At 44.0% G+C, this 26,039-nt stretch overlaps 1 protein-coding gene across 3 annotated transcripts in view; it reads left to right on the forward strand.

The window, feature by feature from the left end:
- The window catches only part of LOC132387280 (NACHT, LRR and PYD domains-containing protein 3-like), a 42,590-nt gene that overhangs the window by 7,036 nt on the left and 9,515 nt on the right, over positions 1–26,039 (forward strand). The window contains exons 1-6 of one of the 3 annotated variants that reach the window (XM_059959630.1): positions 1,101–4,237; positions 5,596–5,692; positions 7,886–8,227; positions 9,728–9,894; positions 18,129–18,300; positions 18,408–18,473. In XM_059959630.1, the coding sequence (XP_059815613.1) occupies positions 5,683–5,692; positions 7,886–8,227; positions 9,728–9,894; positions 18,129–18,300; positions 18,408–18,473 (757 nt within the window). In that variant the 5' untranslated portion in view covers positions 1,101–4,237; positions 5,596–5,682. Of the gene's footprint in view, positions 1–1,090; positions 5,693–7,885; positions 8,228–9,727; positions 9,895–18,128; positions 18,301–18,407; positions 18,474–26,039 lie in introns of those variants that run through there. The other 2 variants (XM_059959631.1, XM_059959632.1) reach the window with 2 other exon arrangements.

Here is a 26,039-nt window from a genome sequence, read left to right on the forward strand (position 1 = left end):
AGCCGGTGGACTTTCTCTACCGTCTCTACTGCCTTTCTGGTAACTCTTATCTGGGGGAAACTTTGTCTTGTGGGTTAGGGCATATTCATCTGCTAACCTGGCAAATTCCGTTATAGACTTATTCGACTTCTCGTTCAGATACGTCCGGATATTATCCGAAACACAACCTTTAAATTCTTCAATCAGAATTAACTCTCTTAAACGATAGAAATCCTCCTCCACCCTTTCTGCAGCGCACCAACGATCCAAGAGCACACCCTTCTCATAGGCAAACTCTGTATACGTCTGATTCCACAGTATCGTTAAATCTCTGAACTTTTGTCTATACGCTTCAGCTACCAACTCATAGGCCCGAAGGATAGACTGTTTTACTTCCTCATAATCCTCAGACTCTTCCATGGACAATGCCACATATGCCTGTTGAGTCTTTCCTTTTAATACACTTTGTAACAACGCCACCCACTGATCTCTGGGCCACTTCTGATTCACGGCCACCTTTTCAAAATGCAAGAAGTAACTATCAACGTCCGTCTCTCGAACGGAGGTACTAAACTAAACTCCCTACTTACATTAAACTTCTCCGCTCGATCTGCCCCGCTACCCATATGTTGCCATCTCTCCCTCTCGAACTGCCGTTGTTTCTCTTCCTCCTCCATCCTCCTTTCAGATTCCTCTTTCCTCCTTCCAGCTGCCTCATCTGAAGTTCATTCTGCCTCTGCTTCTCCTTCTCAACCAACTCAGCTCTTCCTTTCTCCCATTTCGCCTCCAACTCCTTTAGCAGGATCTCATACTCCATTTTCCTCTTCTCCATCTCCAACCTTATTTTTGCTATCTCTAACTGAGCCGCCCGATCGACTGGTTTCTTCTCAGGAAACAGGTTCAATGTATCAAGCGCGAACACAGCCTTGGATATATTATGCTAGGCTATGGCTCTCTGTATCTCCCACTTTCTCATCGACGATTTCACCGCCGAGAGATTTAATCGTCTCGCAACACTCACCAATTCCACCTTCCTGGTATTCTCCAATGCCCCCAAAGTCGGGTTCTTTATAAATTTGTCTATTCCCATCACTGCTGGTTCCCGTCTGGTTACCCACGCAAACAGATCAGATAACGGACTTATAGCCGATTTCTCTGGCCCCCCAATTTGGGAATCAAATCCCGGACGAGCCCCCAATTTGGTTATGTACCCCGTAACTGGGTGTCTAACCAGCAGAGAAAGAAGTATCCGTTGGAGTCTGGTGGTACTATTTTCAAACAGTGTTTATTAGTAAAATACACAAATCAATATCAATAATGCAAATATATATATAATACACGTTAGCAATACTAAACCGAAAAGTGTGTGAATAATAATACGCAATAATAAACAAGCTCTATCAATGTCTAGTGGATAATGAATTGTCATATGTGAATATAACGTACAGTTCAGTTCACACTTGCTGAGGTAGATGTTGGTCGTTGTGTTGTAATTGTGAGAGAGAGAGAGAGAGGAGAGAGAGAAAGAAGAGAGAGAGAGAGAGATGTAACAGCTACAGGCAGGCAAACCTTCCTTTACGTTCTTGATCCGTCGATGTGTTGTGGCCATTCAGGTACGACCCCTCTGTCCTTCTGTGGTGGACTCGTCACTCTGGCATGAGTGGGCACACAGAGAAGCCCCCACCGGCCCTGCTATAACACTGTGAGTTAAACTGACCGATCCTTTGTTCGGTCTCCGGTGCCCCACACCTTCACGTGGGTTCCAACACTCAAGCAGTGCTCAATAGTGTGTCCTGGTGTGTCTGAAGGGAGTCTCCGTAGACCTCACTTTTATCCCTTCTCACGGGGTTTCAGTTGTACATCAATTTTGAATGGCTGTGTCCATCAAACCAGCCCACTCCGGCTGTCCACTGAGGAATTTTAATGAACAGAATGGTACAAGGTGAACAACCCTCTCAGAAGCCATAAGTCTTTCAGAAGTCAGAATATGGTGGATCAACAAGTCTCACTCCCCTGCTTTATCTCTCTCTCTTATCTGTAGCAGATGTTCCAATTCCAGCATGTTTTCTCTTACATTCTCTCTCTCATTAGCAGCATAGCAACAGTAACGGTTTGTGATTCTCCAAAAGGCGGGGGGGGGGGAGATGGGCAACTCTGCACCCTTCTGCCCATCAGAGCTGTTCATCCTTCGTAACACTGGCAAGTCCACATCTGACATGTGGAGGGTGTTTAAAGTCCATCTGCACGGAGTATAGGGTATTTTGAAGTACGGGAGGAGACAGTGTTGGGTCTCTATGTTCGGTGCTCAGTGACGCTCTCTTGCCCTCCGCTGTTGGAGTGCGTGGTTATTTGAGTTCTTGCCGCTTTCCTGTCGGATTCAATCAGTCTGCCCAATCTCACTGAGCTCTCTCATTAACGGGGCCTTTAGAACCGCTGTTCACTGGATTTTCCTTTGGTTTGATTCCGGACCATTCTCAGTAAACTGAGAGATTTACACTTGAGAATCCAAGCTGCTGATCAGTTTCCGTAACACTCAGACCACCCGGTCTGGCACCAGCGATCATTCCCCGGTCAACGTCACTTACATCACATTTATTTCCTCTTCAGATGTTTGGCCTGAATAACAACTGAACCCGTTGACCATATCTGCATGTGTTTGTGCTTTGAGTTGCAAGCAGATGATTAACAGATTCGTATTAATGAGTTGGTATAGAGTTGTACCTAACAAAGAGGCCATTTAATACATTTCCCATTTAGACAAACCCTCACCCATCTCGAATATGAACACGGATGAGATCTGAGCCTGATTGTTGATGATCTGCATGTTTGTAACAACAGGTTGTCGCTGGCAAGGCAGTGGACAAAACACTGTTATAAGGTGAGGAATATCTGGAGAGAGAGACCCGTCACTGTTCCCTCTAAACTGCTCGTCTGCGTAACCACAATGCTCCCACGAACGGAGCCTTTGTTGCAGCGCAGATGGAATTAAACACTGTCGTATAAACGTTTATGAAACCTGAAAGTTTTTCTTTGTTGTACTGCATTTTTATCCTATCCTTTAATTAGTAATTAAAATCAATAGCATGTTTTTTTTCTCTTGTCTGTCTTAATCCTAAAATATTCATGGATGCATTTTACAAAAGAGGACGCATCTATGGTGTTGTGCTTTTCTCAGTCCGTGTGAAAAGTTCCGTCTCAGAGCAATGGCTGATCCACGCAGCTGCAAAAATAGTCATTAGATGGAACATTGGAGACCGACCCACATTACATTCTATGCATATTAATCACGATTGAATATGGTACATTATCGTGCTTCCTGTTATAGAGGAGATGTTAAAAGTCAATAGAGTGGACAAAACAGTTTCACCGGGAGCCTCTCTGGTATCCAGGAAATAGTAATGAATAACGCAAGAAAAATTAATAATCATTTCGCCTTGTCCGTAGGAGCCTACTTTAAGGCAGTGATGCTCAGGTGCTTAACAATATAGAACTAATACTGAACAGCGAATAACTAGACGGTCCATTTGCTATAAATTCAAGAGCTTTTCGTTTTCGTTTCTCTAAAGATCACTATTAATGCCCCGATAATCACTTTTACTATTTTTTCAGAACACTGTGTGTTGTACCTCCCCCATTATAGGTATGAGCAAGGATGCGATCTGGGCCAAATTGCGCAATTAAGCGTTCAGCATATCACGCATCATCCTGGATAATCCCAGTTCTGATACTTGGTCTTCCACAGTGTCTTGTTCCACAGATGCAATCTGCTGCACCGAGTTTCCAGCACTATAAGGGGACGCAGGAATATGGCATTGGGGCAAAATAAATCAACCATGTTTGAATGATGGAGGAGACTCGATGGAATGAATCACTTCATTCTGCTCGGATATCTCATCATGACTGAATGATGAGTCCTTCGTATCCCGTATCCGGATTTGTGACGTGTGAGGGAAAATTAATGATTTGTTCCATGAGATCCTTTTATTTGTCTTCAGCGTTTAAATTTCAGTGAGATTCGCTTTTGAAAAAATTGAGCAGAAATATTTTTTCTCCTTTGTATTGTTAATGAGCTTCATTATCTCTCTGGTTAAAGTTAGACCTGCGGTGAGAGATTTATTGGAAGAAAAGCCGACAGCTGGAAAGCCACGAATGAGAACGAGTGAACAGCGACCAGTGAACCAGCCCGAGGACTGAGAGTACCAACTGAAGAGAACCCTCTGACTCAGAGTTTCCATTGATTTAGTCAGGAGAAAGTTTGGTGAGTCTCATTCACTCGAACACTGGTCCTGTAAACATTACAGACCTTTACAAAGGAAGGTACGAAATAGGTGGAATGCCTCGGTCAGACCAAGTTGCAATCACTCCAGGTCTGGTAATGTGCTTTCAGAAGCCCAGCTCTTTACAGTCACTCACATTCTCTGAGTGTTTGCTCATTTGAAGGTGCTGCATCTTCTGAAGAAGCTTTTGGTTAGTTCTGATGTTTCCTTGTTACGTTATAATCATCTTAAAATGCGTTGACAATTTCCTCCCTTTATAAGAAGCCCCAAGTGTGTCGTGTTGCAGTGATTGTAGAAATGTGGAATTACCATGAACTGCAGCAACATGCCCTTGATCCCATTGGCTATTGCAATCTGCAGTGATATACTTACCCTCGAATATATCGTCGTGTAGGCTTCTGCAGAGAACAGACCATTTATAAAGGAAAATATCCCAACACTGCATTTTATTCAGTCCAAACTAGCACATGGCAACCCAAAATTTAGCTTGACAGACCTTGGCCTCATCAAGTACTTTTCTGCTAATTACATTGTCAAAACCTGTGAAGGTGACATTAAGCAGAGGTGGAAATTCAAAGTTATGCTCCCATGGATGTTGTGCAAGGGCCTTCAGCAAAGCATTTGACAAGGTGTCACATGGCAGCTTGGTCTCGATGATCAGGTTCCACGCTGTCCGGAGAGAGCAAATTGGATGTATTCAAAATTAGCTTCAAGGTAGCAAGCAAAGAGTGGTGGTTGAAGATTTCTCCTCGCAATGGAGGCGTGTAATTAGCAGTATTTTATAGCAATGATTTGGATGCGGTTGCACAAGGATTACTTGACTGGTAAGTTCGCAGAATGCACAACCTTAGTATTTGTTGTTCACAGAGAAGATTATCGTAGCATCTAGGGGATCTAAATGGACAGGGTCTGGTAAAGAGATTGCAAACCCAATCTGATCAGCAGCGGATTCATGCAGATGTTGGGGATCATGTGGACGAAACAGCCAGAGGAAGTGGATGAGGCAGGTGCAGTTCCATAAATCAAAAAGCAGTTGGGGTGTGTAGATGGAGTGAAGAGGCCAGAAGGGAGATGGCCCTATCACAGGAAATCCTGACCATCTCAGAGGGCACTGTGGTTGGCATTGTGTCGTTGGGCTGAACGCTCTGAATTTGCATTTTCTTGCTCTGTGACTCTGTCAGTAGATGCGCCAGGTACCAGTGGACAGATATGGTGTGGAAGTGGTTACTAACAGGGAATGTTTGGTCCCCATGCCAAATGCTACAAGGGATGGAAATACTGTCATATTTGCAAAGCAGTCGTACTCTCCGACTCACTGTCTGCTTGTTGTGAAATTTAGAGCCTCACCAGCAGGTGGAGCTGTCCTGCAGAGCGACCAAAGTGTAAACAAGACGACGACAATCAACAATCGTCAGTCAGAATCAGAATGGACAAAGGTATGATCACAGGGGTCTTTGAATTAAACTTTTGTCGCGTTTGTACACAATAGTTCAGATGAAAAAAAAACTGACAGAGATGTTAACAGTGCATAGAAAAGTTTCATCAAGCCGTGTCATTTATCCCACTGGTAAAGCGGCCTTGAGTAATTGATCAACCCAACAGTTCCAGCGCAGGGACCTGACACCAGTAATGGTCGAATCACTCCGCTCACCACACAAACCTTCAGCTGAGTGAAGGGAGCAGGGACTCCTGAATCAGGTGGTCGTGAGTGAAACACAGACAGGAATGTGACAGCGATCTTGTGGTTTATGTGAATGTTCAGGGTCAGTGTCCATTTCACCTCCAGACAAGCCCCGATATGTAAGACATCTTCAACTTTCACTGATAAAATTCAGAACCAGATGATAGGAGCATTTCCGGTATTTCAGAGATTCTATGATAACACAGCATTTCAGGTTTTGGAAGGAAAGCTACCAACTCCCCCCTGGTTTTTCTTGCCTGCTACGCAAAGGAGGAGGGGTGTCACCGAAATCTGTTTTCTGTAGCGGAGCGGAGATCATTGCCGGTGCTGGGAATGGCTGAGGATCAGGAGGCAGCTCATTGTAGATACATTTGTGATCTGCTTCGGAGTTTTAACACCCCAGTGAATGTCTGGGCTGTGGAGAAATGGTGAACCTGAGTTTCTAAATATTTCCCTCTTGATATAATCTTCTACCTGAATTTAAATTCCCAGGATCTTGGCTGGGAAACCCGGCATACCCAATGACCAAATATCTCTGTCACCTGTAGACATTGTGATTGTGCTCAAATCTGAGATTCCAGGTGGAATAGAAACGATGCTCCAGCCTGGAAACGGGTCCTTCGGCCCAGACAATTCAAGCTGATCTAAATGTCCCATTTTCCTGCAGTTTTCCCAAATTTTCCTAGTATCTCCCATTTTTCCTGCCTACATGCTCTCAATTTTGTAATTTTATTTGTGTTTGCGGCCTCTTCCGGATGCATGTACTTTATACCCATCAGTCACCACGTGAAAAAATGCCCCTTTGGTCCCTTTTAAATCTCTGCCCTCGAGTCTCAGACTCCCCTACCCAGGGAAAAAGACTGTGACCATCTATCCTATCTGCACACCTAATTACTGTGTGTGTGTCTGTATGTGTGTGTGTGTGTGTGTGTGTGTGTGTGTGTGTGTGTGTGTGCATGTGTGCGTGTGTGTGTCTGTATATGTGTGTGTGTGTGTGTGTGTGTGTGCGTGTGTGTGTGCGTGCATGTGTGCGTGCGTGTGTCTGTATGTGTGTGTGTGTGCGTGTGCGCGTGTGTATGTCTGTATGTGTGTGTGTGTGTGTGTGTGTGTGTAAGATCACCCTTCAAGCTCCTGAGCTCCAGGGCAAGCTGTCCCAGCCCAACCATATAACACAAAAAACAGCACCCTAGCCCAGTACCGTAGTGTTCATTCTTCACTTCACACTTTCCAGCTTCATCACCTCCATCCTATAGATTAGCAACTGCAACTACACACAAAGCTCTAGAACCAAGACTTTGCCAATGACATGCATAGTTGTTACATGATGATCAGCAGGTGGGGGAGAAGATGGCACCCAGCGGAGAGGACAGCATAGATCGCAAGGGAATGGTCAGCCTGCGACCCAGCGGACCGGAGGACGTGCGTCTCAAGGGAATGGTCAGTCGGTGACCAAGGGGACTGGAGAAAGCAACTCCAGTTCCCTTGTCCAGTCTCCAGCCCCTCGTGTGACAAAGCAAGTGGAGAATGTGTGATCCAGCAGACTGGACCATGTGTAATCCCGTTGCTGGTCTTTGTGTGACACAGACTACTGGACAGTTAGTGACCGAGGGAGATTTTAGCTTGTGGAAGATAATCACAGTGATATTTCCCAGTATCACCGGACACCGGTGCATTATGATCCCGTGGTCATCCGTGCGTTCAGCTGCTGTGATTGGTATTACTCTGCCTATCCTGCTATTTTACTGGGAGTAAATGTGTCCAGTCACCGGCTTATCGGGATGGGCACCTGACAGGATATACGAGTCACATTAACCAGCTCAGTTCCACTCCCAATCTGGTCAGCCAGAGTCTCTGCTCCATTGCAGTCTGAATCAGTTTTGCTCAGATCTAAATCACACTTGTATAACCTGAAATTCATCACTTATTTCATGTGGAAAATTGAAACTAGTTTGGAACGTATGGAAGAGGATGTTACCAGGCGGATCATCGAGGGAAGATGATCGGGACAAGGGAAGCAAGGTACCAGCGCAGGGTCAGATTGAGAGCGGTGTCCCAATGGAATCCGGTCCGGCCGCAGAGAAGGAGGAGAAAATTCAGCCCAGAGACAGTGACGTCAGGGACACTGATCCGGACCCTGGAACCGGCACAAGTGAGGCGACTATCTGTCAGCCCAGAGACAGTGACGTCAGAGACACCGATCAGGACCCTGGAACCGGCACAAGTGAGGCGACTGCCTGTCAGCTCGGAAGCTCATTGAACAGAGGACTGCCAAGTCCCAAAGAAGGATCGGGTGAGTGAAATATGAGGGTGACGTGCTCACAGAGTGCGGCAGGGTGGAGGGTAAACAGGGTGGAGCCCTGTTGGAGGGTTGGTCAGAGGAGAGGGAAAATGTGTGGGTGTGGTACATGTGGTGCACTGGGTAGCCGTTACCCCACTGCAGGAAATGTACTACCTGCTCTGAGGATTTCCAGGATGTGAATTGGAGGAAATGCAGCTGTCCAGATGAGGAGAGTGTTTCCGGGATGTGTATCAGGGGAAATGTATTCGCCAGGATGGAGAGAGTATCTCTGGGAAGCAAATATTACCAACCATTCCAACACTTATGCCCATCCAAATTTAAACAGGTGAATGGGTCGGATGGGGGATGGACTGGTTTATATTAAATGTGGTCCTTCTATTACGTAATGCCTAGAACATTGTTGGTTAGGCTTTAAGGCAAGTGTTAGATTCAAGTCAAGTCAAGTCACTTCTATATTGCCATTTCGACCATTACTGTTGATACAGTACATAGTAAAAATGAGTCGTTTTTCAGGACCACGGTGTTACATGACACGTTACAAAAACTAGACTGAACTACGTAAAAAAAACAACAGAGGAAAAGAAGAAAAACACACAACAACTACACTAAACTACACACCTATCTGGGACTGCATAAAGTTCACAAAACAGTGCAGACATTACAATAAATAATATACGTGACAATAGGGCAGTAAGGTGTCATGCCAGGCTCTGGGTATTGAGGAGTCTGATAGCTTGGGGGAAGAAACTGTTACATAGTCTGGCCGTGAGATCCCGAATGCTTCGGTGCATTTTCCCAGTTGGAAGGAGGGAGAAGAGATTGTTTGAGGGGTGCATGGATCCTTTATAATGCTGCTGGCTTTACGGATGCAGCGTGTAGTGTAAATATCCATGATGGCGGGAAGAGAGACCCCTATGGTCTTCTCAGCTGACCTCACTATACGCTGCAGGGTGTTGCGATCTGAGATGGTGCAATTTCTGAACCAGGCAGTGGTGCAGCTGCTCAGGATGCTCTCAATACAACCCCTGTAGAATGTGATGAGGATGGGGGGTGGGAGATGGACTTTTCTCAGCCTTCGCAGAAAGTGGAGACACTGCTGGGCTTTCTTTGCTATGGAGCTGGTGTTGAGGGACCAGGTGAGATTCTCTGCTGGATGAACACCAAGAAATTTGTTTTGTTCACATTCAGAGCCAGACTGCTGGCTCGGCACCAGTCCGTTAGCTGCTGCACCTCCTCTCTGTAAGCTGACTCGTCGTTCTTGCTGTGTCTTGCAGCACAGTCGTGGGTCAGCAGAGTGAACAGAAGTGGTCTGTGCACACAGCCGTAGGGGGACTCCGTGCTCAGTGTGATGGTGTTGGAGATGGAGAATTAATCCAATTTTGTATCTGGAGGCAGGTTCGAGACACGGTTTTTTTTTGTTGAGTTGGGTGAGAGCGGTGGAGACGAGGGATATCTGAGTTCAAGCCTACATTTTCCTTTTTGTATTCACAGAGCCAGAGTTTACAATCTCTGAACTCCTGGCAGAAGGGGAGGAATATCGACTGTACCAACTGACAAAGTTCTACAGGGACAGACTCAAACAAGCAATTGAAGAAAAGGTTGAGAGACTGGGTTGGATGTTGACAAAGGAGGGACATTTCAGTAGAGAAGAAAATGAGGTGAGTGCAGTCCGTGTATTGTCACTGATCTGCTGGTATCAGAGGGAATAGTGATCAACATTTATCTCCTGCATGTTTTAGGAGATCGACTTGGGAATGGAGACTTTGATCTCTGACTTGCCTCTCGCAGATCTGGTTTCAGTTTTTAAGGTGGGGAGCACTGGGAACTGCAGGTTTAGCATCACCTTTTCCTGTATCACCTGCTGTATTTATCAGTGTGAAATAAGAGCAGTGACTGCATATCTGGACTTCCAAAAGGCATTCGGTGTGAAACATTTCAAATCTTGGCTGAACCGTCGGGGAGCTTCACCTCATCTCATTAATCCAGGATGAGCATTAAACTGTCAACTGGGCCAACCGGCTTCACTGCGGTACCTGAGGGAGGGAAACCAGCTAACCACAGCTTGTCTTGGTTCCGTGAGTTCCCAAACAATGTGTGGCTGACTTGTCATAGTCACAGCAAAGTACAGTACAGAAACAGGCCTTTTGGCCCATCTATTCCATGCCAGACTACAGAATCTACTTATTCCCATTGACCTGCACCGGGCCATGGCGCTCGATACACTCATTACGCAAGCATCTATTCAGAATTCTCTTAACCACTTGCACTACTTGCCCTGCTACCTAGTTTTGCACTCTGACCACCCTCTGAGTAAACAGGTTTCACCTTTGTACCCTTTGAACTTCTCACCTTTCACCCTTTACTGATAACCTCTTGTTGTAGTACCTCTTTACCTCAGTACAAAATGCCTGCTTGCATTTATCCGATCTATATCCCAATGTAATTGTGTACACTTCTATCAAATCTCTGCTCAATCTTTCATGTTCCAACGAATAAAGTCCTAATCAGTTCACTCTTTTCTTATAATTTAGGTCTTCCAGTCCAGGTAACATCCTTGTAATTTTTTTTTTCTGTACTCTTTCAAACTTATTTCCATCTGTCCTGCAGTTAGGTGTGCAGAACTGCACATAATATCCAAATGAGGCCTCTCGAGCGTCTTATATAACATCATATCGTACACGATATTTTCATTTACCAAGGTTAATGCACTAACAAACTTTCTTTCAGAGCCTAGCAACATTTGCTGCCACTTTCAATGGCTTATGCACCTTTCCCGATCACTTTGTTCTACCGGTCTCTCTGTAAGATCTACCTTGATCGGTCCATCCAAAGTGCAACATCTTGCACCTGTCTGCATTAAATTGCATCGGCCCCTTTTAAGTCCATTCTGCAGTTGGTCCAGACCTCACTGCAATCTCGTGTAATCTTCCTCTTTGTCCACTGCTCCTTCCCAATGTTGGAGTTATCAGCAAATGTGCTGATGCTCTTAACCATAATTTCATCCAGATCATTGATATAGATGACAAACAACAACAGGCACAGCACCGATCCCCGTGACACTGCACGAGATACAGGCGCCAAACAGAAATGCAACAGTCTATAGTGACACTCCGGATTCTTTCCAAAAAGTTAGTGTCTAATCCAGTTTACTACTTTATCTTGAATGCTAAGCAACTGAATCTTCTAGACCGACCTCCTATACGGGACCTTGTAAAAAACCGTGCTGAAGTCCATGTAGACAACATCCACAACCTTCCCTTCATCAACTTTCCTGGTAACTTCCACGAAATACTCCGAGATTGATTGGATGTGAAAGATCACGCACAAAGCTGATATCTCATGACCACAAACATCAATAGTTTGATCTGAAAGGGCGGAAGAAAGCACAAAACATAGAATAAATCTGGTGACTTGCTGATATCCCATGATCCCAAAAAATCAACAGGTTGTCCTGAAAGGGAAGAAGATCAATAGGATTTCCTGAAAGGGAAAGGGCAAACAAAAAGAACTGCTAACTTGCTGAATATCTGACTAAAGAGAGACAGGGACACACCATTTCAGGTCACTCTCTTTGGAGCTCAAAAACAATGATTGTCTTGTCCTAGATCTGACCTATTCAGCCATGAGTGGTATTAGAAAATCAAATGTGTTACACCCGTGAGTAGCTCTGTTCTCGTTGGGATTCATTGGCTCTGTCTGTAATGAATCACACAGGCATTATCCAAAGGCAAGAGATAATCTGTAAATCTGATGCTGATCTATAAATTCATCATATAACCATATAACAATCACAGCACGGAAACAGGCCATCTCGGCCCTCCTAGTCCGTGCCGAACTCTTAATCTCACCTCGTCCCACCTACCCGCACTCAGCCCATAACCCTCCACTCCTTTCCTGTCCATATACCTATCCAACTTTACCTTAAATGACACAACTGAACTGGCCTCTACTACTTCTACAGGAAGCTCATTCCACACAGCTATCACTCTGAGTAAAGAAATACCCCCTTGTTTCCCTTAAATTTCTGCCCCCTAACTCTCAAATCATGTCCTCTCGTTTGAATCTCCCCTACTCTCAATGGAAACAGCCTATTCACGTCAACTCTATCTATCCCTCTCAAAATTTTAAATACCTCGATCAAATCCCCCCCCCCAACCTTCTACGCTCCAATGAATAGAGACCTAACTTGTTCAACCTTTCTCTGTAACTTAAGTGCTGAAACCCAGGTAACATCCTAGTAAATCGTCTCTGCACTCTCTCTAATTTATTGATATCTTTCCTTTAATTCGGTGACCAGAACTGCAGACAATATTCTAAAATTAGCCTTACCAATGCCTTGTACAATTTTAAAATTACATCCCAACTTCTGTACTCAATGCTTTGATTTATAAAGGCTAGCGTTCCAAAAGCCTTCTTGACCACCATATCTACATGAGACTCCACCTTCAGGGAACTATGCACTGTTATTCCTAGATCTCTCTGTTCCTCTGCATTCCTCAATGCCCTACCATTTACCCTGTATGTTCTATTTGGATTATTCCTGCCAAAATGTAGAACCTCACACTTCTCAGCATTAAACTCCATCTGCCAACGTTCAGCCCATTCTTCTAACCGGCATAAATCTCCCTGCAAGCTTTGAAAACCTACCTCATTATCCACAACACCTCCTACCATAGTATCATCGGCATACTTACTAATCCAATTTACCACCCCATCATCCAGATCATTTATGTATATTACAAACCACATTGGGCCCAAAACAGATCCCTGCTAGTCACCGGCCTCCATCCCGATAAACAATTATCCACCACTACTCTCTGGCATCTCCCAACTAGCCACTGTTGAATCCATTTTATTACTCAGCATTAGTACCTAACGACTGAACCTTCTTAACCAACCTTCCATGTGGAACTTTGTCAAAGGCTTTGCTGAAGTCCATATAGACTACATCCACTGCCATACCCTCGTCAACATTCCTCGTAACGTCTTCAAAAATAAGGCTTGTCAAACATGACCTTCCACGCACAAATCCATGCTGGCTACTCCTAATCAGATCCTGTCTATCCAGATAATTATTAATACTATCTCTAAGAATACTTTCCATTAATTTACCCACCACTGATGTCAAACTGACAGGTCTATAATTGCTAGGCTTACTTCTAGAACCCTTTTTAAACAATGGAACCACATGAGCAATACGCCAATCCTCCGGCACAATCCACGTTTCTAATGACATCTTAAAGATCTCAGTCAGAGCTCCTGCTATCTCTACACTTCCCTCAAGGTCCTGGGGAATATCCTGTCAGGACCCAGAGATTTATCCACTTTTAAATTTCTTAAAAGCGCCAGTACTTCCACCTCTTTAATTGTCATAGGTTCCATAACTTCCTTACTTGTTTCCCACACCTTACACAATTCAATATCCTTCTCCTTAGTGAATACCGAAGAGAAGAAATCGTTCAAAATCTCTCCCATCTCTCTCGGCTCCACACATAACTGACCACTCTGATTCTCTAAGGGGCCAATTTCATTCCTCACTATCCTCTTGCTTTTAGTATAACTGTAGAAACCTTTCGGATTTACTGTCACCTTATTTGCCAAACCAACCTTGTATCTTCTTTTAGCTTTTCTAATCTCTTTCTTAAGATTCCTTTTACATTCTTTATATTCCTCGAGCAATTCCTTTACTCCATGCTGCCTATATCTATTGTAGACATCCCTCTTTTTCCGAACCAAATTTCTAATATCGCTTGAAAACCATGGTGCTTTCAAACCTTTAACCTTTCCTTTCAACCTAACAGGAACATAAAGATTCTGTACCCTCATAATTACACACTTAAATGACATCCATTTCTCTATTACATCCTTCCCATAAAACAACTTGACCCAATCCACTCTCTCTAAATCCCTTCGCATCTCCTCAAAGTTAGCCTTTCTCCAATCAAAAATCTCAACTCTAGGTCCTGTCCTGTCCTTCTCCATAATTATATTGAAGCTAATGCTATTGTGATCACTGGACCTGAAGTGCTCCCCAACACATACATCTGTCAGCTGACCTATCGCATTCCCTAACAGGAGATCCAACACTGCCCCATCTCTAGTCGGTAATTCTATGTATTGTTGCAAACAACTATCCTGCACACATTTCACAAACTCTAAACCATCCAGCCCTTTAACAGAATGAGCTTCCCAATCTACGTGTGGAAATTTAAAATCTCCCACAATCACCACCTTGTGTTTACTACAAATATCTGCAATCTCCTTACACATTTGCTCTTCCAATTCACGCTCCCCCTTAGGTCCTATAATACACTCCTATCAGTGTTACTACACCTTTCCCATTCCTCAATTCCACCCAAATAGTCTCCCTAGAAGAGCTCTCTAATCTATCCATCCAAAGCACCGCCATAAGATTTTCTCGGACAAGCAATGCAACACCTCCTCCTCTGGCCCCTCCTACTCTATCACACCTGAAGCAACTAAATCCAGGAATATCATCTGGAGACGTCTGCTTTACTGGTTAAATCTCTTTCACAACGGTAACTCATCAGACCTGGTAGCAGTGAAACTGAAGGATTATTTTACAGTGCAGTGGACCATCAGGGAATTATGATGATTTATTTCAGTACAGCACAGTACGGGCACTTTGGCCCTCAATGTTGTGCTTCCCCTTAAACCCTGCCTCTCTTATTTCTCAGAACAATGTCCTAAGCCCATCCATATTCTGTTACCTTAATTCCATCATCGGTGTATGTTGCTTGAAGACTAGTCAACGTTTTGTTCATAATTCCTGAGTTAATCAGGAAACCCATGCCTGCATTCAGGAAGTCATTACCATTTTACGGTATGAGCGCCAGGCAGTAACCACCTCCATTATAAGATAGCCGCACTGATACTGAATCTTCTTTTGTCTTTACACATCATGAGACCATAAGGCATCAGAGCACAATTGGCCATTAGGCCCATCGATTCTGCTCCGCCATGACATCATGGGTGATGTACTATCCCTCTCAACCCCATTCTCCTGCCTTCTCCCAGTGAACTTTGCTGACCAGACTAGTCAAGAAGATACCAGCCTCTGTTTTAAATATACTCAATGACCTGGTCTCCGCAGCTGTCAGTTCCAATGGATTCTGCAGTTTCAGTACTCCTCGGCTAAATATGATCATCATTTCTGTTCCAAATGGACGTCCCTCTAATCTGAGGCTGTTTCGTCTGGTTCTAGACACCCCCACGTAAAACAACATCTCCACATCCTCTCAATGTCTTTCGATATTCCACAGGTTACAATTAGATTCCCCCTCATCCTCCCACCCTCCATCTATTACAGGTGCATCCAGGATCCATTCCCATCAAAATCTGGTTTAATATCACTGGTTCTGTTCATTTAGATTCCTCTCTGGACTTTTCACAATGCCATCACAAACTTTCTCTGATCAGGGGATCAAAATATGCGAGTGTGGTCTGGCCAGTGCTTGTTCTTATATTCTGATCCTCTCGAAATGAATGCTAGCATTGTATTTGCCTTTCCTAACACCAACTCAAACTGCACGGAATCCTGCACCGGGTCTCCAGAGACTCTTTACAAATCCAATTTCTGAATTTTCTCCCAGATTCAGAAAAAGTCTACGTCTTCATTATTTCTGCTTAAGTATATGGCCACGTACCTCACTACTACATTCCAATTGCCACTGATGTGTCCATTTCTTCATAGGTCCATGTCCTCCCGCGAAATCCCTGCTTCCTCAACACTTCCCCTCCCTCCCCATATCTTCGTAATGCCTACAATAACGGCCATAAAGCCTACAAATCATTGACATAACGGAAAAAGAAACTGTCCCAAAACCAACCACTGCAGAACACCACTGGTCACCAACATTCGACCAGAGAAAGCCCTATTTGTTCCCATTCTGTGCTTCCTGGCAGTCAGACAAATCTGACTGGAGAAAATCTTGGATCCTCTATCCATGCCAGTGTCTTTCTTGTCCTACTGTGGGCCTGGTATTGTTAACCGGCGTCATGTGGGACACCTGGTCAAAGGTCCTCGGGAAGTCCAAGTAAACAACTTGCACTGACTCTCTGTTGTCGACCCAGCAGGCTGTTCTCTCAAAAAATCCAACAGTTCTGTCAGGCAGGATTCCCTTCCATGGATGTTGGCCTTTTTCTTATCATGTGCATCCAAATACCCCGAAACCTTATCCTCGATTATCGACTGCTGACATCTTCCCAAACGCTGATCAGACTAACTGGCCTATAGTTTGAAATGATCAGTCCTCCGGAACCATTCCAAAATCTAGTGATTATTGAGTGATCATTACTAATGTCTCCACAATCTCTTCGGCCTCCTCTTTCAGAAGCAATCCGGTGAGTTGATCTGGACTCATCTATCTTCACAACTTTCAGCTTACCAAACGCCTTCTCCGCAATAATTGCAAATACACTCATTTCTGCCACCTGACATTCTCAAATACCTGGCACGTTCCAGTGTTTTTACAGTGAGGACTGACGCAAAATGCCGACCAATATCTTCCGGCATTTCCTTGTCCCCTGACAGTACCTCTCCACTGTCATTTTCCGGTGGTCCAATAGCCACTCTCCTCTCTTTCAATCTTCATATATTAGACGGACGTTTTGGTAAGCTATTTTACATCATTCTCTAGCCTGCCTTCCTATTTCATATTTTCTCTATTTACGGCTTTTGAACTGTCTTCTGTTGATTTGTAGAAACATCCCAGTCCTCCAGCTTTCTGCTATATTTTGTAATATTCTGTACCCTCTCCTTTGCTTTTGTGCTGCTTTGACTACCTCGTCAGCCACGGTTGATCATCCTCCGTTTAGAATAATTCTTCATCTTTGTGAGCATTTGTCCTCCGAGAAACTTCAGCCATTCCTGCTCTGCCGTTGTCCCTGTTAGTGTCATTTTCGAATGAATTATTGCCCAGCTCCTCTCTCATGCCGAGGTAATTCCTTTATTCTACTGTAGCACTGATACCTCTAACTTTACCTTCTCCCTTTCAAACTGCTGGCAGAATTCTGCTATTTTATGATCAGTGCCTCTGAAGGGTTTATTTAGCTGAAGCTCCCTGATCAAATCTGGTTCAATACACAACACAGAATCCAGATCCGCCTTTCCTATAGTGGGCTCAACCATAGGCTTCTCTCAAAAGCCATCTCATAGGCATTCTATAAATTCCCTCACTTGGGATTCAGCACCGACCTGATTTTCCAAAGCTACCTGGATATTGAAACTCCCCGTGACAATTTTAGCATTGACTATTTTCCATGCCTCTCCTCTCCCCCGTTGTAATTTGTAGCCCACATCCTGGCTACTGTTAACATGCCTGTATATAATTTCCATCAGGGTCATTGTACCTACTCAGTTTCTTAACATCCTCATCGTCTAATCCGACATCACCTCTTTCTCAGGACTTTTCATTTTTAATGACAGCAGCTTCGACCCAACACTTTCACGTACCTGCGTATCCTTTTGATTCAATATTTATCCTTGGATTTAAGCACCCAACTATAAACATTTGTCAGCCACGATTCAGTGATGCCCGCCATCCACTTGTTTTTGTTCTCTCTCTCTCCCCTCTCTTCCGTTCTTGTTGTCACATCTTGTTGATGTAATGCTGCACATTGACAGATCAAGGAAATTAATCACATTGCATCTCCTGCAGGGTGTCAGTAAATCCTTATTCTTACACACTATTGATTTAGAATTTCCTTCAGTTACTGTTTCTCTGTTAATGACTGAACCCAGAGAGGATGAGGCAGCAGCCCAGTGACTGCATCTGTTCTGAAGCTACCGGGGCCATGAACAGATACTTTCCTGCACATTCTCCATGTCTGTCTGTCTGCTCCACAATAAGCCCATTGTTTCCTTTTCTAGAAAGTCACTGAGCTGACAGAGAAGGGAAACCGGGCAGAGAGTTCCAGACTCTTCCTCAGTCTGGTGAATGGCAAAGGCTCCCGGGCCCGGAGGGCAATGTGGGAATCCTTTCTGATGTGGAGGACTGAGTTACCGAAGTTGGACAGAATACTGAGGGAAATACAGGAACTCGGTATGTTAAAACCACGCACTGAACACAAAGCCATATTGAGATAAACATTTTAGTTATTTTAATTATTTTCACTCTGTTTCCATGGATTTTTTTTAATAATTAAACAGGTCCTGATCCACAGAAATACATGAACATCGGCCAAGGTTTATCTGAATTACCCAGTCAGCTGATAGGTGAGTGATGAAATGCACAGTTCAAACCACATCTCAAGTGTTAGTCTGTGACTTGGCAAAACCTGGGAATCAAAGTTCGCCATTAATCATTCGCTGATCTCTGGATTTAAGTAACAGTTCAACGAGTGTCTCTTTGCAGCCTGAATATTCTACAATATATTTTTCTATTAATCCAGCTGTTGGTTCTGCTGAAGCCTTCACTCCAGGTCCTCACGCTCTGGGAATCCCAACACACCCCAGGCAGGCTCCTGATACACTGTATGACCCAGTCTTTTCTATCTTCAGACCTTTCATCTTCCAAGCCCCTTTTCCTTTGTAATAGCACTACACGCAATTGTGTTCGCTGATATTCTTTAACTTTTGGAATTCTGCCATTGACTTGGACAGAGTTTGTCTGGCATTTTCCTTTTCACCCGTTACTGCAACTTCAACAGCAGTTTCTAGTGGTCCGATATCGACCCTCTCCCTTTTTTCACTCTTTATATATCCGGGAAAGAAAAAAAATACTTTGGTATCCTTTTTTATATTATTGACCATTTCCTTGCATTTCCTGCACATTCATGTATAACTAGGAGCATCTATAACATAGTTGCCTCCGACATGACCCTAGTCACTACGCTCTAGACACTAGAATACTACAGCACAGTACAGGCTCTTCCGCCCTGGATGTTGTGCCGACCCATGTATTCCTTTAAAAAGAGTACTAAACCCACACTACCCCGTGACCCTCTATTTTTCTTTCATCCATTTGCCTGTCCAAGAAGTTCTTAAATACCCTGAATGTTTTGGCCTCCACCACCATCCCTGGCAAGTTGTTCCAGGCACCCACAACCCTCTGTAAAAAACTTACCCCTGATGTCTCCCCTAAGCTTCCCTCCCTTAACTTTGTACATATGCCCTCTAGTGTTTGCTATTGGTGCCCTGGGAAACAGGCTCCAGCAATCCACCCCATCTATGCCTGTCATAATTCTTTAGACCTCGATCAAGTGCCCTCTCATCCTTCTACGCTCCAAAGAGAAAAGTCCCAGCTCTGCTAACCTTGCTTCACATGACTTGTTCTCCAAACCAGGCAACATCCTGGTAAATCTCCTCTGCAGCCTCTCCATCGCTTCCACATCACATAATGAGGTGACCGGAACTGAACACAATACTCTAAGTGCGGTTTCACCAGAGATTTGCAGATTTGCAACTTGGCCTCTCTACTCTTGAACTCAATCCCCCTATTAATGAAGCCTGGCATCCCATAGGAGTTCTTAACTATCCTATCAACCCGTGCAGCGACCTTAAGGGATGTATGGATTTGAACCCCAATGTCCCTCTGTTCATTCACACTCTTAAGTAACCAACGGTTAAACTTGTACTCAGCATTCTGATTTGTCCTTCCAAAATGCATCACCTCACACTTATCCGGATTGAACCCCATCTGCCACTTTTCTGCCCAAATCTGCACCCTGTCTATATCCTCTTGTAACCTTCGACAACCTACAGCTCCATCCACAACTCCTCCAATCTTCATGTCATCCACAAATTTACTCACCCATTCTTCCACCTCTACATCCAGGTCATTTATAAAAATCACAAATAGCAGAGGTCCCAGGACAGATCCCTGCGGCACTCCACTAGTCACCGACCTCCAGGCAGAATACTTTCCTTCCACTACGACTCTCTGCTTTCATCCTGTAAGCCAACTATTTATCCAAACAGCCAAGGTTCCTCCAATTCCGTGACTCATGACTTTCTGGATGAGTCTCTCGTGACGGACCTTGTCAAATGCCTTGCTAAAATCCATGTGGATCACATCTACTACCGTACCTTCATCAATTGCTTTTTGTTACCTCTTCAATTAGCCTCGTGAGGCACGACCTTCCCATCACAAAGCCATGTTGACCCAGACAGTAAATTCCAAGCACCCAGAACTCTTTTAAAAAACTACCCACAACTGCTGTAAATTTACCCCATCTCACTTTAACCAAATGCCCTCTGGTATTAGACACCAGTCATATGTAAAAAAAAAACAAACAAAATACAGGCTGTCGACCCAAACTCTTATCTCTCAAACTTGTACACCTCAGTCAGATCTCTATTGTAACTCCAGAATAAACAAACCAGGTTTATCAAACCTCTACTTGTAGCACATGTCACCGAATCCAGGCAACGTCCTGATGAACCTGTTCTGCACCCTCTCCAATCCTTCCAAGAGCTGGACAATCAGAAGTGAACGCAATACTCCAGATGCTCCCTAAAACCATAAGACCTAGTAGCAGAATTAAGCCATTCGGCTCAGTGAATTTGCTCTTCAATTCCTCTCTACCCCATTATCCCAGTAAACGTTGACGCTCTTCCTAATCAGGAACATATCGACCTGCATTTTAAATATATATATATATATAAAATCTCTTTACGATTTATGTCAACGATTTAGATGAGGGCATTGAAAACTATATCAGCAAGTTTGCTGACGATACTAAACTGGTGGCAGTGTGACATACGAAGAGGACGTTAGGAGAATACAGAGAGACTTGGATAGGCTGGGTGAGTGGGCAGATACTTGGCAGATGTCATTCAATGTGAATAAATGTGAAGTTATCCACTTTGGAAGCAGGAACAAGAGGGCAGAGTATTGTCTGAACGGTGTAGAGTTAGGTAAGGGAGAAATGCAAAGAGACCTAGGAGTCCTAGTTCATCAGTCAATGAAGGTGAATGAGCAAGTGCAACAGGCAGTGAAGAGGGCAAATGGAATGTTGGCCTTTATTACAAGGGGATTTGAGTACAAGAGCAAGGATGTCCTTTTGCATTTGTACAGGGCCCTGGTGAGACCACACCTGGAATATTGTGTACAGTTTTGGTCTCCAGGTTTACGGAAGGACATTCTGGCAATTGAGGAAGTGCAGCGTAGATTCACTAGGTTGATTCCTGGGATGGCAGGGCTGTCTTACGCAGAGAGATTGGAGAGATTGGGCTTGTGCACACTGGAATTGAGGAGATTGAGAGGGGATCTGATTGAAACGTTTAAGATAATTAAAGGGTTTGATAGGATCGAGGCAGGAAATATGTTCGAGATGTTGGGAGAGTCCAGTACCAGAGGGCATGGATTGAGAATAAGAGGTCAGTTATTTAAAGCAGAGTTGAGGAAGAGCTTCTTCTCCCAGAGAGTTGTGGAGGTGTGGAATGCACTGCCTCGGAAGACGGTGGAGGCCAATTCTCTGGATGCTTTCAAGAAGGAGCTAGATAGATATCTGATGGATAGGGGAATCAAGGGATATGGGGACAAGGCAGGGACTGGGTATTGATAGTGAATGATCAGCCATGATCTCAGAATGGCGGTGCAGACTCGAGGGGCCGAATGGTCTACTTCTGCACCTATTGTCTATTGTCTATATCCAATGAAGTGTCTTCCTCAGCCGTCTATGACAATAATTTCACAGATTCACCACCCGCCAGCCAAGACATTTCTCCCAGTTTGTGTCCCCGGCAGCCAGGACAATTCCCCACAGTTCTCAAGCATGTTAATATTCTGTATGAGCCTCCCATGTGGAACTTTGTCAAACACTCTACCAATATACAAGTAGACAATATCCATGTGTCTCTGCATCCATCACCTTTGTCACCTCCTGGAGGAGCTCAATCAAGCTGGCAAGACACAAACCCGAACCAAAGCCTTGCTACTGAACCCCAAACCACCTCATACATCCTCTCTGTCATACTCCCATGAGGCAGAACATATAAAAGGCTGAAGGTATGTACCACCAGCCTCAACGACAGCTTTATTCTGCATTTATAAGACTACTAAATGGTCACCTACTATGATATTATTGGCTCTTAATAATAATAAGACAATTTTATATCTAAAATTATAGCATCGTACAACTCGTAATTAATAACAACTTAGATAACAACTTAGATAATCAGAATATACTCACAGGAGAGCAGACAGAATACCGTTCGGGTTTGAACAACAGATAACAGATTATTCTATTTTAAACCCTGTGGAAAGCAGAAGACTGTCAGTGTTATATTGTCAATCAAAAAAAAACACATCTGATTCTGTTCCTCGTGTGTTTACGAGAAGTTCCAAATATATATAAAATTCATACAATACTTGTGAAATTTCTACAATTGATGAAGCATTCGCGTAAAATAATCGTCGTATTAACAACCACAGAGGAACAATGACCACTATCAAAATAAATGGAGGGATTTTCCAGAACGACTCACTAAGCCCACTGTGGTTTTGTCTAGCTTTAAGCCCACTCATAATTTACTGAAACAGATAAAAATCAGGTACCTAATCAGAAGAAAATACGAATTATACCTTGACACAGCTATACATTGATGATTTGAAATTATTTGCTCTTGCATCAGTAAAGCTGAAACCAACAATTCAAATAATGGAACTAATTTCCATGTATACAAGCATGAACTTCAGACTAGGAAAGTACAGAACATGATTAAACATAAAGAAAGGTGCAATAGAGCCGGTAGAATATCAAACAGAGCATCGGGATGCAATGCAACAAAATATGAAACGGATATTTAGGATATCAATAAGCAAAGAAAATAGATCATCGTATGATAAAGGAAAACCTTCCAACAAAATTTACTTCAAGGCTGAAGAAAATCTGAATTTACTGCTTGGCTGAACAAACTTTGAATTTGCATCAAGGATCAAGAAAATCTGCCAAACAGAGCTGAACAGTAAAAATATAACGAAGGTAGTAAACACTCACTGTGCCCATTTTGATGTGTAATTTTGGAAAAATATGCTGCTCTGAAACAAATCTGGAAAATATGCAAAAAAGTAATAACTTAAATAGCAATTTCTGGAAAACACCATGTGCACTGGAGCGCACTCAGATTGATATGAACGAGAACAGTATGAGGATGATGAACAACAGATCTAAAAAAATGAAACATCAGCCAGATAAAAATTTTCTGGATCAGGGTTAATATCATGGACACATGTCGTGAAAAATGTTTATCTGCGCCAGCAGCACGATTACCGTAAAGTGTGTGCAGTGAGTCTGTATTTATGTACACAATTGTGGAAATAGAATTGTATCAGCGTGAATTAATCAGTCTGATGGTCTGGTGGAAGAAGCTGTCACGGAGCCTGTTGGTCCTGGTTTTTACGCTACAGTACCGTTTCCCGGATGGGAGCAGCTGGAACAGTTTGTGCTTGTTGAGACTTAGGTCCAGAATGATCCTTCGGGCCCTTTTTACCCCCTGTCTCTGCAATGACCTGAATAGTAGGAAGTTCACACCTACAGATGCACTGGGCTGTCCGCACCACTCTCTGCAGAGTCCTGCGATAGAGAGGAGTACAGTTCCCATACCAGCCAGTGATGCAGCCAGTCAGGATACACAAAATTGTGCCCCGATAGAAAATCGTTAGCATTTAGGGGCCCATCCCAAACGTCCAACCATCTCAACCATCTGTTTTTCTGTTTTTCTTTTTTTTTTGTTCAGACTAGAGAATATGCCAGGCAGGATGTTGGAATGCTCCTCTTGCAGGATGTGGGAAGTCAGGGAGACCTCCAGTCTCCCTGACAATGATCCCTGCAAGAAGCGCATCCAGCTGCAGCTCCTAACAGACCACATTAGGGAACTGGAACAGGAGCTGGATGTCCTCCGGATCATTCGAAAGACTGAGTAGTTTATAAATAGTAGCTTCCAGAAGGTAGTTACACCTAAGAACAGGGCACAGGTAATTGTGTTACCGTCAGGCGAGTGAAGGAGAAAGGGCAGTTAATGCAGAGATCTTCTGTGGCCATTCCCCTCCAAAATATGTATACCAATTTGGATACAGTTGGGGGGGAGGCTTACCTGGGACAAGCTGCGGCAGCCAGATCTCTGGCACTGAGTCTGGTTCTGCAGTGCAGAACGGAGGGGGGAGGAAGAGGAGAGCGGTAGTGATAGGGGACTCCATAGTCAGGGGTTCAGACTGGAGATACTGTGGTTGTGACAGAGACTCCCGGGAGGTTTGTTGTCTCCCGGGTGCCATGGTCAGGGATGTCTCTGATCGCCTGCACAGCATTCTGAGGTGGGAGGCTGATCAGCCAGATGTCGTGGTACACATCGGTACCAACGACATAGGTAGAAATAGTCAGGATGTCCTGAAGAGTGAGGACAGAGAGCTTGGTAGGAAGTTGAAAAACAGGAGATAGAGGGTAGTAATCTCCGGATTGCTGCCTGTGCCACGTGCCAGTGAGGGTAAGAGTGCGATGCTCTGGCAGATGAACACGTGGCTGAGAAACTGGTGTAGGGGGCAGGGTTTCAGATTTCTAGATCATCGGGACCTCTTCAGGGACAGGTGGGACGTGTACAAGAGAGACGGGTTACACCTGAACTACAAGGGACCAATATACTTGCAGGGAGGTTTGCTAGTTTTATTGGGGAGGGTTTAAACTAGATGGGAACCAGAGTGCCAGAGTAGATAGTGGAACGGGGGTAAAAATAAATGATGCTGGTAGTTCATGCAAAGTCACAAATAGCAAGGTTGTGTGTGTTGGTAATAATCTTCTGAGGTGTGTATATTTCAAAGCGTGGAGTATTGTGGGAAAGGCAGACGAGCTGAGGGCCTGGATTGACACATGGAGTTATGACATCATAGCCATTACTGAAACTTGGCTACAGGAGGGGCAGGACTGGCAGCTCAATGTTCCAGGGTTCCGATGTTTCAGACGTGATAGAGACAGAGGGATGAAGGGTGGGTGATGGCTTTGCTAGTCAGGGAATATATTAAAGCAGTGTTTCGGCAGGACAGATTAGATGGCTTGTCTACTGAGGCCATATGGGTGAAGCTGAGAAACAGGATGGTACGACCACATTAATAGGGTTGTATTATGGACTACCCAATAGTCAGGGAGAATTGGAGGAGCAAATCTGCAAAGAGATAACAGACATCTGCAGGAGACAGAAATATGTGATTGTAGAGGATTTTAATTTTCCACACATTGATTGGGACACCCATACTGTTAAACGTCTTGATGGGTTAGAGTTTGTAAAATGTGTTCAGAAAAGTTTTCTAAATCAATATATAAATGTACCAGTTAGGGAGGATGCAATATTAGATCTTCTATTTTGAAATGAGTTAGGGCAGGTGACGGAAGTCTGTGTTGGGGAACACTTTGGTTCCAGTGATCATAACGTCATTAGTTTCAACTTGATCATGGATAAAGACAGATCTGGTCCTCGGGTTGACGTTCTAAACCTGAAAAGGGCCAAATTTGAAGAAATGAGAAGGGAACTAAAAATCGTAGATTGGGACAGGTTGTTCTCTGGCAAGGATGTGATTGGTAAGTGGGAGACCTTCAAAGGAGAAATTTTGAGAGTGCAGAGTTTGTATGTTCCTGTCAGGGTTAAAGGCAAAATGAATAAGAATAAGGAGCCTTGGCTATCGAGGGATATTGGAACTCTGATAAAGAAGAGAGAGATGTATAACATGTATAGGCAACAAGGAGGAAATAAGATGCTTGAGGAGTTTAAAAAGAGTAAGAAAATACTTAAGAAATAAATCAGGAGGGCTAAAAGAGGACATGAGCTTGCTCAGGGTGAAAGATAATTTTA

This window comes from Hypanus sabinus, unplaced genomic scaffold (genome assembly GCF_030144855.1).
Source record: "Hypanus sabinus isolate sHypSab1 unplaced genomic scaffold, sHypSab1.hap1 scaffold_1695, whole genome shotgun sequence".
In the NCBI taxonomy this organism is placed as follows: Eukaryota; Metazoa; Chordata; class Chondrichthyes; order Myliobatiformes; family Dasyatidae; genus Hypanus; species Hypanus sabinus.